The sequence below is a fragment of the Quercus suber genome, unplaced genomic scaffold, assembly GCF_002906115.3.
Source record: "Quercus suber isolate HL8 unplaced genomic scaffold, Cork oak 2.0 scaffold_236, whole genome shotgun sequence".
In the NCBI taxonomy this organism is placed as follows: domain Eukaryota; kingdom Viridiplantae; phylum Streptophyta; class Magnoliopsida; order Fagales; family Fagaceae; genus Quercus; species Quercus suber.
Genome location: NW_027069693.1, coordinates 1,009,293 through 1,022,285, shown reverse-complemented (window position 1 = coordinate 1,022,285; position 12,993 = coordinate 1,009,293). Strand labels below are relative to the sequence as shown.

General features: G+C 35.9%; 1 protein-coding gene across 1 annotated transcript; it reads left to right on the top strand.

The window, feature by feature from the left end:
• The first annotated feature begins 1,102 nt into the window (after positions 1-1,102).
• Positions 1,103-6,451, top strand: LOC112008412 (GTP-binding protein BRASSINAZOLE INSENSITIVE PALE GREEN 2, chloroplastic). The gene is given in 8 exon segments (XM_065780472.1): positions 1,103-2,470; positions 4,188-4,355; positions 6,087-6,101; positions 6,104-6,152; positions 6,155-6,216; positions 6,218-6,284; positions 6,287-6,334; positions 6,337-6,451. Coding segments are annotated over 8 exon segments (1,710 nt in total). The 5' UTR covers positions 1,103-1,267; the 3' UTR covers positions 6,435-6,451.
• The last annotated feature ends 6,542 nt before the right edge of the window (positions 6,452-12,993 follow it).

The following is a 12,993-nucleotide window of genomic DNA, read 5'->3' as shown; positions in this document are numbered from 1 at the left end:
AACAAGTAACAAAGCAAATGAAGAATTTCTCATATTTATCAAACAGGCTTGACTTTCTATAATGACCTTTAATTATCCCCCCCCAAAAAAAAAAAAAAGACCTTTAATTATCGAAAACAGTGCCACTTTCTACAAATGACAGACTTTTTTTTTTTTTTCTTGAATCAAAGGTAGTCCCCAGTTTGTCCCCATTGTTAATTAAATTCAATTTATTTTCCACTTTTGGCTCCAAACATATTTGTAAATGTCTTGCTCCAACCTATGATGTGATGATTATACAAACCATTTATATGTAGTTTTACTCATATTACTTTTTTAATGAAACATATAACTTATTTAAATAATATAACATATATAATCTTATAAATCAACTTTTAAAAAGTTAGAATAGATAACTCCAAACATATTTAGAGTCAAACTTTGTTTAAAATATAATTGTTTGGTGCTTATGCATGATGGTGATGATAGTGTACAGTCACAACTCAAAAGGAAATAAAACTAATGGCTTGTTTGGAAGTTTAAAGAGGAAGGAGAGTAGAGGGGAGTAGAGGGAAGGGGAGTAGTGGGGAGGAAAGTAGAGGAGAATGATTCACCTCCACCTTATTTGGATGTTTTTAAAAATTAGTAAGGGGGAAGGGAGTAATTAGCCCTTCTCCTTGTATAATTTTGTTAATATAATAAGGATAAATTAGGTAATTTACTTGGTTAATAGTTTATGTACTCTACTCCCCTTCCAAATCTCTCCAATTTGGAGGAATTAAAATTAGGGGGCTAGAGAGAGTCCAAACCCCTCCAAACTCCTTCAAACCCCTCCCCTTCATTCTTTAAAAAACTTCCAAACAAGGTAATTGCATTACTCTCCCTCTCTCTACTCTACTCCCCCTCCTTTTTTAAACATCCAAACATGCCATAAAAGTAAATGGATAGTGTTATCAATCACCAAGAAATAAGAGGAATTTTCCTTCAAAAACTATTTGTAAGTAAACCGGATAACACATGATTTTTTCTTTTCTTTTTTTAGAAACAGACATTGTTATATTGAATTATTGTGAGTGGGACTAGACCATAGTTTTAAAAACCAAAAGTGCCCATCAAAAAAAAAAATAACCAAAAGAATATGGATTAAACATGACTAAAACAATGCCAATTTGAATAGCCGTTTAAACCCTAAACCTTTTCATAAACCCAGAAGAGAAAGAATGAGGCAGAAAAGCCAATCTTAAACCCAAACCATAACACACACAAAAAATACCAATCGAATGAGAAAATGGTGATACTCATAGCTCGAACTCTCTCTACTTCCCAAAAGCTCAAACACTCCCTCTATTCTCTCTCACAACTCTTTACCTTTGCCCAACATCAACGATCACTCCCAACCCCAAAACCCAAAACCCCACCACCTCCATTTCTCTTCTTCACCTTCAAATCTTTCTCTTCCTCAATACCACCTCTGCCCTTCACCCGCGATGGAAATTACGAGGAACCCACTTCCCTCGTCTGCCCTGGCTGTGGGGTTCACATGCAAAACTCAAACCCTAAGCACCCTGGCTTTTTCCTCAAGCCCTCGGAGAAGAATCCCGATTATCACTCACATACCCATCTCGTTCACATTGCTCAGGAATCGGAATTTCCAGGTTCCCTCAAAAGGGGTCTCGTGATTCAGCCCGAAAATGGCGATGAATCGGGTTTTGATTCGGGGCGGAGGCCGGAGAGGCCGGTGGTTTGTGCGCGGTGCCATTCGTTGAGGCATTACGGGAAGGTGAAGGATCCGACGGTGGAGAATTTGCTGCCGGATTTTGACTTTGATCACACGGTTGGGAGGCGGCTGGCTTCGACGGGCGGGACGCGGTCGGTGGTGTTGATGGTGGTGGATGCTACGGATTTCGATGGCTCGTTTCCGAGGAAAGTGGCGAGGCTGGTTTCGGAGACGATAGAGGAGAATTCCGGGGCGTGGAAGCAAGGGAAGTCGGGGAATTTGCCGAGGATGGTGATGGTGGTGACTAAGATTGATTTGTTGCCAACTGAGTTGTCACCTACGAGGTTGGAGCATTGGGTGAGGCAGAGAGCTAGGGAGGGTGGCGCGGCGAGTAAGATGACAAGTGTGCATATGGTGAGTGCAGTGAGGGATTGGGGGCTCAAGAATTTGGTGGAAGATGTGGTGAAATTGGCTGGGCCGAGAGGGAATGTGTGGGCAATAGGGGCACAGAATGCCGGTAAGAGTACACTGTTAAATTCGATTGGGAAGCATGTAGGAGAAGGTGGAGGGAAGATTACACATTTGACGGAGGCACCGGTGCCAGGGACGACATTGGGGATCATCAGAGTGGAGGGAATTTTGCCGGGGCAGGGGAAGCTGTTTGACACGCCTGGGCTTTTGCATCCTCATCAGATCACCACGAGGTTGACGAGGGAAGAGCAAAAGCTTGTGCATATTAGCAAGGAGTTGAGACCGCGGACTTATAGGATCAAGGTTTGTTTTTGCTTAGCGTTTTGATTTTTTATATACTTTATTTGTTTATTTAAAGGTTGTCTAATTTTTTCATGTTAAGAGTCATGAATAGAAGTATAGAGCATTATGCACTGCAATGCCTTTAGAATCAACCAGTTGTTATGAGAGCTGTTGGTTTCTAGATGTTTAAGGTTCTTGGTTTTTTGGCATGGAGGGGGATTTTAGTTAGGTAGCTTAATTCAAACTTTATAAGTATGAAGTGAAAAATGATGTTTTTACTTTTATTCAACTGAGGAGCTGAAGAGGTGATATTAGATATGACCAAATGATGCAAGCAAGAGAGTTAAAGATGTTGCTTAATTGAGTTGAGTTATGTCTTTTTTCTTTTGTAGAATTTAAGGTTTTCAGTCAGTATTAGACTGTTGTGCATTCGTTAAATATGGGTCAAGGTCTCATTTTTACATCAATCTTTTGATATCTGTAGAGGTACAGCATTGGTTGTTACCCAAAGTTGCAGTTTGGTGTTGCATTGCCTGCTTACGGGTGACTTCACTTTTATTCTCAGACAGATGTAAGGAACTTTTTTTAAGGCTTACCATAAATCATTTGGTCAGTTAAAGTTGATTCATGCCAGTTCAATGTGCAAAGATTAGGAGGTGGAAAGGTTGCCATAAAATCATATGTAGTTAGATTACCTGATCACCTCAACGTTAAGGATTTTCTTCTTCTTCTTCTTTTTTGATAGGTAATAAAAGTTTTATTGATAAAAAGAACATCATGTTCACGATGTTGAACAAATTGTACTTGAAACAATTACAAATAAATCAAAGGGAATATTTTCTTCTTTTTACTTCTTAGCTCAATCAAATGTTACAATATATGGTCATGGATTTGCCTGACTTTACTTTGATGGGGTTGGTTGTATTCTTAGCACTGAGTGTGCCTTATTGGGGTTTACTTGGTGACAGTGAACCAGAAAGATCTTCTAGACTTGAATGTAATTCTTAAATCTTCGAGTCTGTAATTACTTGGATTAGTAGATTTAAAATATTTTGCCGTTTGCAATGTATATTTTTTGTGCTGGAAGGAGTGTGAATTTATATTTCTTATTTAACTTTCCTTTTTCCAGCCTGCCTTGTATCCTTCTCATTACAAACATTTACTGGAAGGCTGGTCATGATTCTTTTCATTTTATTTATTTTTCTCTATTCCTGGTGATTGTTCTTTTCTGCATCTGCTTTTAGCTTGTTATTTTACCTCATTAGGGTTAAGAATTTTACTTTGATTTCTCTTGTCATTATGTCACATGAGAGCAGCATTTGATTTGTCTTGAACCCCAAGCAGCAGCATGCCAGTCAATTCTTTACAAAAAAAAAAAAATGATTCTAGCTTTTAAGCAGAGATGCTGGTGCGCAATGTTATTTGATTAGTTTTGTAATAAATGTTTTTCCATTGAGTTTGAGCTCTAATGCACCTCCTCCTTTATAAGAACAGAATGATGACTGATGAGTGAGTTTGTTGTATAGTTTACTAGTCCAAGACAATATAATAACTACTGCAAGAATACTATGTCTGTTTAACACTCGATATGCAGTTAGTTAGGTGCCAAAACTCACTGTTTCAAAGATAGTTTGTTATATGATGGTTCCAGCAGTTATTTGATAGTTTGTTATTCTCTGATTTCCTTACCAATTGGTATCTGTTCTAGCTCATGCTTTTATCATTTGAATTGTGACAGGCTGGTCATACAGTTCATATTGCTGGCCTTATGAGGCTGGATATAGAAGAATCATCTGTAGATTCTATCTACATCACAGTTTGGGCATCTCCTTATCTCCCGTTACACATGGGAAAAACAGAAAACGCACAGATAATGCAAGAGGAACATTTTGGCCTTCAGTTGCAGGTATTATTCTGTGATTCCCTGCTTGCTCATGGTTTCTTATTCTAAATAATTAGTAGTCTATGTAACTAAAATTTTATCCTGGAATCCATGTAGTATATAGGATAATGCCTGGTTGTGGCCAATTTAGCCAAAATTGATTTTCCTCTTGGTCAGTTTAGAACTCAACCTGGCATACAGGAGTTTTGCACAGGCATTGGCCTTAATTTTGGTACCCCCCCCTTCTGTGTGCGTGTTGTGAGGGGGGAGTCTATTTACAAATGCTGAGTGCCCAGTTTTGGCACTTGTGGTACCCTGGCCCCATTATAGGCTGAGTCTAAGATGATAGATGCTTATCTACTTATCAATACTTATCTCATTATACTCTTATGAAGATGCATGCCTGCATTATGGTTGTTGTAATGTGTATTATATTAAATGTGACATCAATGTGAATTTCCCTTGCTTCAGCCACCGATGGGAGAACGACAAGGAACGAGTTGAAGAGCTTGGGAAATGGGTGAGAAGGGAATTTCGTGTATGTGGTATAGCTGGGATTCAAGTTCAGTGGATATTGCTGCTTCAGGTCTGGGTTGGTTTGCGTGTAGGACTTAAAGGAGAGGCAGTCTTAGGGTTTGGACCTATGAAGGAGTTGATGTTGTGCTTCGCAATTCTTAATACCTTATAGATCACATACTTTTGAAGTTGCAGGGTTTACAGCCTCAAAATCGTTTCCAAGGCTGACCAAGCTTTAAATAAGCGGCGCCAAAATGAAAAGAAGAGGAAACAGAGTGATCCAAAAGTATCCGTACCAGCTGAATCACCAATATTAACAGTTGGTGCAGACTCAAATTCTTGTTGAGTCAGGCAGTATCATTAGAAGAAAAACAATGTGTGAAATTAACACAAAGACTGTGTTAACACAAATGGATGAGGAAGACATAGTGACAAGACCTAGCTTGTGAGAGGAAGCAAAAAGCTAGGCAACATTGTCAAGCCACTGATGGAATGATTGACACTCATTATCAAGAAGTGTGCAGGAGGATTTATCTGTCCATCTTTTATTTCGAACAATATTGCGTGGAATATCTAAATCTTTAATGAGAATATTGCTGTTCTGCTGAGACTCAGAGCCAAAAGAAACCATAAGATGCTATGGACAGGATTCTTCTTTAGACAAAAGGCTGTCTCTTCTTTCTTAAAAGCATATGATCAGCTTAATTTATTGGTGGAAGACAAAAAGCTCTGCCCAAGTCATCTTCCGCCAAAGTCTCATATGCCCTAGGCCATTAGAATTACTGTTAGCTTACAGTTGCCTGTGATTTGAAAATGATCACTGATAAACTCCAAACAATGTGTATGAAGTGTCAAAGCTATTGTAACAGAGTTTTATTTGTTGTCATAATTTCCACCTTGCTTCTTGCAAGATTTAATAATAAAAAATTAAATNTCCTCTTGGTCAGTTTAGAACTCAACCTGGCATACAGGAGTTTTGCACAGGCATTGGCCTTAATTTGGTACCCCCCCCTTCTGTGTGCGTGTTGTGAGGGGGGAGTCTATTTACAAATGCTGAGTGCCCAGTTTTGGCACTTGTGGTACCCTGGCCCCATTATAGGCTGAGTCTAAGATGATAGATGCTTATCTACTTATCAATACTTATCTCATTATACTCTTATGAAGATGCATGCCTGCATTATGGTTGTGTAATGTGTATTATATTAAATGTGACATCAATGTGAATTTCCCTTGCTTCAGCCACCGATTGGGGACGAGAAAAACGAGTTGAAGAGCTTGGGAAATGGGTGAGAAGGGAATTTCGTGTATTGGTAATAGCTGGGATTCAAGTTCAGTGGATATTGCTGCTTCAGGTCTGGGTTGGTTTGCGTGTAGGACTTAAAGGAGAGGCAGTCTTAAGGGTTTGGACCTATGAAGGAGTTGATGTTGTGCTTCGCAATTCTTAATACCTTATAGATCACATACTTTTGAAGTTGCAGGGTTTACAGCCTCAAAATCGTTTCCAAGGCTGACCAAGCTTTAAATAAGCGGCGCCAAAATGAAAAGAAGAGGAAACAGAGTGATCCAAAAGTATCCCGTACCAGCTGAATCACCAATATTAACAGTTTGGTGCAGACTCAAATTCTTGTTGAGTCAGGCAGTATCATTAGAAGAAAACAATGTGTGAAATTAACACAAAGACTGTGTTAACCAAATGGATGAGGAAGACATAGTGACAAGACCTAGCTTGTGAGAGGAAGCAAAAAGCTAGGCAACATTGTCAAGCCACTGATGGAATGATTGACACTCATTACAAGAAGTGTGCAGGAGGATTTATCTGTCCATCTTTTATTTCGAACAATATTGCTGGAATATCTAAACTCTTAATGAGAATATTGCTGTTCTGCTGAACTCAGAGCCAAAAGAAACCATAAGATGGCTATGGACAGGATTCTTCTTTAGACCAAAGGCTGTCTCTTCTTTCTTAAAAGCATATGATCCAGCTTAAATTTATTGGTGGAAGACAAAAAGCTCTGCCCAAGTCATCTTCCGCCAAATCTATATGCCCTAGGCCATTAGAATTACTGTTAGCTTACAGTTGCCTTGTGATTTGAAATGATCACTGATAAACTCCAAACAAATGTGTATTGAGTGTCAAAGCTATTGTAACAGAGTTTTATTTGTTGTCATAATTTCCACCTTGCTTCTTGCAAGATTTAATTATAATAAATTGATGATTCAGGTTTTATTAAATGCTGAAGCAGTGAAGTATGGATGGGGTCATTCCCTGAAAAGTCGCTCTTACACGTTTGGAAGCTCTACTGAGCGCATGATAAGTTGTTAAACCCTTGTATCAAGAATTAATACTTAATCATATGAACTTAGTGAATGGTCCAATTTGATGTGGTCATTAGGCCAAGGGTTCCATTTTCTACGGTTGATCCTTTCACTAGGATGTAGCCTTGAGTCTCTTGACCTCGAATGATAAGTAATTAGTTAATAATAAATCAGAGGGGGGAGTAAGCTCATGTCATCTTTATAAATTGCTTTTGTGCAAACCCCAAAATTGTACAGTGTTTTTTGTTTTCTTTTCTTTTGGAAAAATAAAGGGGTTTATGCCACCATAAGTTACATAGAGGTTTCATAGTGTACTTTGGAAAGGAAAACAAAACAAATCATTGTATGGCCCATCATTTGTATTTAGGGTTGTTCATGGGCCGGTCTCGGTCAGGTTTGTGCCCAACCCAAAACCAACCCGACAACTTTGAGTGGCAAAATAGCTGACCGCTGCCAACCATTGAAAACCATGAGTCGAGTTAGTTTTGGTTTGGGTGGACAACGATCAGTTTTGGTCGAAACTAATGGAGAGCATCAATCTTAAACAGCGGTGGAGATTTGGCAAGTCGAGATCCAGCTAGATCTCGACGAATCTAATGATGATTTGGCCAGATCTCGAAGGATTTCATCAAGATCTCGTTGGATCTCGTAAATATCTTGCTGGATCTTGACAAAACTCACCGAATTTGCATTTGAGAGAGAGAGGGAAGGTGATGAACAGTGAGATTTTGGAGGGGAGGTTGATTGGACTCTATTTTTTATGTGAAAAACGACTAACCTACACACCAGTTTCGGTTCCTAGAAGTGAAGATTCGTCGCCAACTGTTGTTGGCGTCGGGTCGAGCTTTTGTTGGCGTCGGGTTGAGCGGTCTTTGATTCGGCCCGGACAATTTGGGTGGAGTAGACTTGGACACCCCTATTTGTATTTATGAAAAAAGATTGACAAAAATGCTTCACATAGGTTTTTAATAAAACTAGTCGCTAACCTGTGCGATGCACGAGAAAGTTTTAAACAATTCTTTGTTTCTTCCTCTTTGATTGTACATTGAATTCTAGTCTAAAAAATTCCTACTTTTGATATGAAACATTAATTTACTAAATCAAAAATATCAATGAAAGTTAAATTACAATTAACAAAAACACAATCCAGAAACTTAAATTAAATCCAAACACAAACAAATGAACAAAAAAGAAGTCTCATATTTACAATGACAATTCAAATATATTATGAATTGAATTTTTATAGAATAACACTAATCATTGAATTAAGGAATTGAATTTTTGTTATTGAGTATAAAGCTTGATTGGTATTGGTTACTAAACAATTAATATTGAAAAGGGTGCTCGTTCAACTATCACGAAAATATACTATTCCTTGATAATGAATATAAGATAACCAAAAAATTAAATAAAAACTTATTCTTCACCATGACACCAAACCCCCTAGCCCCAATCATGGTTCTCGCATTTAATTCCCATTGTCCATGACAAAGTATCACTATTACTCACTAACCTATATTAGTGTGTCCATATTCTCTTTTCATTAATAACTTACAACTACTCCATGTTGCCTTAACAGTTAACTTTAAAGTTTAAAGAAATGATAACTTCAACATGTGGCATTTTGCTAGGCCACACATTTATCTAGCTGCTGTTATTAATCAATACAAAGGTAGGGAAATGAACAATTTTATGGTACAAACAGCTTTACAACACAGCCTAGTCCTCAAACAAAGCATACAATATTGAAAGACATTATAATGAGTAGATACTGCACTTGATGTGGCTCACTGCATAAGTAACAACATATTAACGTCTGTCCAAATCAAGCTTCAATGATGTTTCTTCTGCTTGCTTAAACTAAAAATCATATCCATTTGCAATCAATTTGTCTTAGCGTATAAAAACTTGGTAGAAAGTCAATAAATAAGCTAGACGGAAAAAAAAAAAATTTCTTATTGCTTTGAGTTTCAATCTTGTCTCTCCACTGCAGATCATATCAAATCTCCCTAATAAAAGAAATGCGACCAAATTATTTTAAAAAAAAAAAAAAACTTGAAATAGAACTTATATTTAAAATGACATATATAAAGAGACAAATTAATGAGCAGAATATTGTAAAATACCTCAGGTGGTGTGGCACATAGGAGGTAAAAGTAGTGGTATTTTCTTTCAGAATTGGTAATCTTGCAAACAGGCGAACTTTCTAGCAGATTCGTTCTAATTTCTACCCAACTATATCTACATAATAATGTCAGATGACCTTTTCCCAAAAAAAAAAAAAATGTCACTATGACATGAAAGAGACATTATAATGGAAGTTCAAATAGATATACCTAAAAACATATGCATAATTAAGAAATATATGTGCAGTATGTATAATTGAAATGAAAGAATAAAAGTGTAAAGATAGTCTTCATTGAAAAGCAAAACATGGAAAACTAATAAAAACCTTGAGTTGTTGTTTCAAATTGTTTTGGCATTACAAAGGCTCAGAACTGGGTTGGACTGTGATATTAAAGGTCAACGTGGACATAAACCTTGATTCTTACTTAATTCTTTTGATAATATGCCAAGATATACTCATTTAGGAAATTTGAAATCCACTGCTGTGCGTCCTTCNTGTAATTAACTTGACTTAGTTATTTAGGAAAGATGCGGGCCATTAATAGGAGTATGAGGTCTAAGAATGGCTACATATAATTAGATGTAATTTTTTGTTTCACTTTACCGCAATTAATTTTTAAAATATGCCTATCTAGATGATCTTAATCAAATTTAAAGTTGTAAATGTTTAGTTATATACATATATTAATAAAGAAGGTATAGTCCAGAATTCATTCCTATTTAAGAAGATTATTAAATTTTCTAATGTTGCAACTTGGGTTTTGATGATGGAAAGTTCTAGTGTACATAGTACTAAATTGCCACTTATGTTGATGACACAGTATGCCTAAATGCACATTAGAAAAAATGCAATGACCAATGGCAACTAAAATCAATAGGCACAAACCACGAAGTGGATATAAACTAATGCAAGAGCATGTAAGACATTTTGTCAAACCATGGTGTGCACAAAATTTCAACATTAGAATGTACCATAAAACCGATAATGAACAATCCTAAGTGTGGGATGAGCACATCAAATAGTTCAAACAATCAAAGCCAAGTCAGAAATCAACACCTCATGTATCAATGTCTAAGATATAGGATTTTCTTCTTCTTCTGAATAATGTCTAAGATATTAATGATTGTTATTATAAATAAAAGAAATTAATAGTTTAAAACAGAAATATACAACTTATTTACACATTGAACAGTTCCTGTAACACAACAAACAACAACAATAACATAACAAATAGACAGAACAAACAAATTGAAGACTATCAAATATACGAAACTACAAAACTAATTAAATTATTCCATGAATAGTGTAAAGCCAAAAACCCAACTCTTCCATGGCTTTTATATCATAAGAAAGCACATGATATATGTCTTAATTGATGTTAAACCTTCCAATTCACAAAATAAAGTATAGAACCTAGAATTCAAAATCATACTGTTGGTCTTTTGGTACAGTGAGAAACCAACCAGCAAGTGGAAAAATAAGATTAATAAGAAAGAAGCAAAATTAAGAAGAAGCCACACTCTATGTGTTCAACTGGGTTTGGTTTACTGCAAATGCATATTATGTAACAACAATCAAATGAAAATAGTGTTTGAAAAGAAGACTCTAAATTTTGTATTACCTTTCCCAACACTGCCCATTGCAAAGAACAAAAGTCTATTTCTTGCACCTCTTGGTTTTGCCTAGTTTGGAAGTTCCTTTGGCATATCTGAAAAAAGAGTCTAATAAGAGAGAATTAGAGTGAAAATCCAAATTTTCTTTCAAAGATTGAAATGTGACTCAATAACTTGAATCAAGAAAACTAAAATGGAACATGGCGTTTAAAACCACCCAAAAATTTTTGTAAAAACTAAAGGTTCTCCGAACAAAGAGAGAGCCTGAAGAATGAGATGAAGTTTTTTTGTGTTTTCCTGCTTGGAGAAATATAAAGCTAAATTTATTCGAAACAATGTAAAATTTATAATTACCCAGTGGAACGGTGCAATTGAACACCAATGGTAGTAAAAATAGTACTAAAACGTAGCTTAATGTTTTCAAAAAAATAAAATAGAAATGGTTGCTTAAGCACCAAACGAAAAGGTAAATTTTTCAGTGTTTTTAATTGTAGAATTTATAACTACGTGTTGGAACAATACAACTGAACACCAACCGTAGCAAAAAATTATACTAAAATGGTTTGTATAAGCGCCAAATGAAATAATACATTGTTCTCTATTTTTAATGGTAGACATGGCATTAATTTACATAGCCATGTGGCGCAATGAGGAGTAATCAATAAAAAGTCAAACGTTTCGACTGTTAGTTATTATATAGATATAGATAAAGATCCTGGATTTGGCTCAAGAGGTTTCAAAACAACCCGCGCCAATTGTTTGGCCAATTCTAGTAAAAGATAACAAATTTAATATATAGATTCAATATAGCTAGAAAATCAGAATGAACATACCCAAAAGAAGTAGTGCTCCAATTAAGTAACCTAGTAGTAGCAAATTCAACACCCTAGGCATAAACAAACATAGAAAGGAAAAAAAAAAAAAAAAAAACACCAATGGTAGTAAAAATAGTACTAAAACGTAGCTTAATGTTTTCAAAAAAATAAAATAGAAATGGTTGCTTAAGCACCAAACGAAAAGGTAAATTTTTCAGTGTTTTTAATTGTAGAATTTATAACTACGTGTTGGAACAATACAACTGAACACCAACCGTAGCAAAAAATTATACTAAAATGGTTTGTATAAGCGCCAAATGAAATAATACATTGTTCTCTATTTTTAATGGTAGACATGGCATTAATTTACATAGCCATGTGGCGCAATGAGGAGTAATCAATAAAAAGTCAAATGATTCGACTATTAGTTATTATATAGATATAGATAAAGATCCTGGATTTGGCTCAAGAGGTTTCAAAACAACCTGCGCCAATTGTTTGGCCAATTCTAGTAAAAGATAACAAATTTAATATATAGATTCAATATAGCTAGAAAATCAAAATGAACATACCCAAAAGAAGTAGTGCTCCAATTAAGTAACCTAGTAGTAGCAAATTCGACACCCTAGGCATAAACAAACGTAGAAAGGAAAAAAAAAAAAAACCATCAAACAAAAGAATAAAGCACAGCACGAAATAGTAAAAGGTGACAGATTTAATATATAGATTCAATGTAGCTAGAAAATCATAATGAACATACCCAAAAGAAGTAGTGCTCCAATTAAATAACCCAGTAGTAACAAATTCAACACCCTAGGCAGAAACAAATGTAGAAAGGGAAAAAAAAAATCATCAAGCAAAAGAATAGAGCACAAAAGAAATTAGAATGTAGGGATACCTCAACTGAACCACTTCACTTACACCAGTATTTATATAGATGTGAGGAGAGGAAGGAAGGAAGGACGATAGAGAGGCTGCCATTAGAAGCCAAAACAGAAGCTGAAACTGTAGAATAGGAAGATGAAACTGTGAGTGAAACAATAGAACAGAAGCTAAAACCGTGAGAATCAAAAAGTGGGGAAGGGGAAGGGACTAAACCTAAAACAATGAAACAAAACGTGGGACTGGGAGACAGGTAGTTGTAACCGTGAAAAAACATTAAGGATTTAGTTGAAAAGGCTTTGGGTGTGGGCTTGGGCTTTATAGTGGAATTAAATGTATAAGAAGTGGACTTTAAAGTAGAGATAGGGCTAAAAATAATTTTATTTTTATTA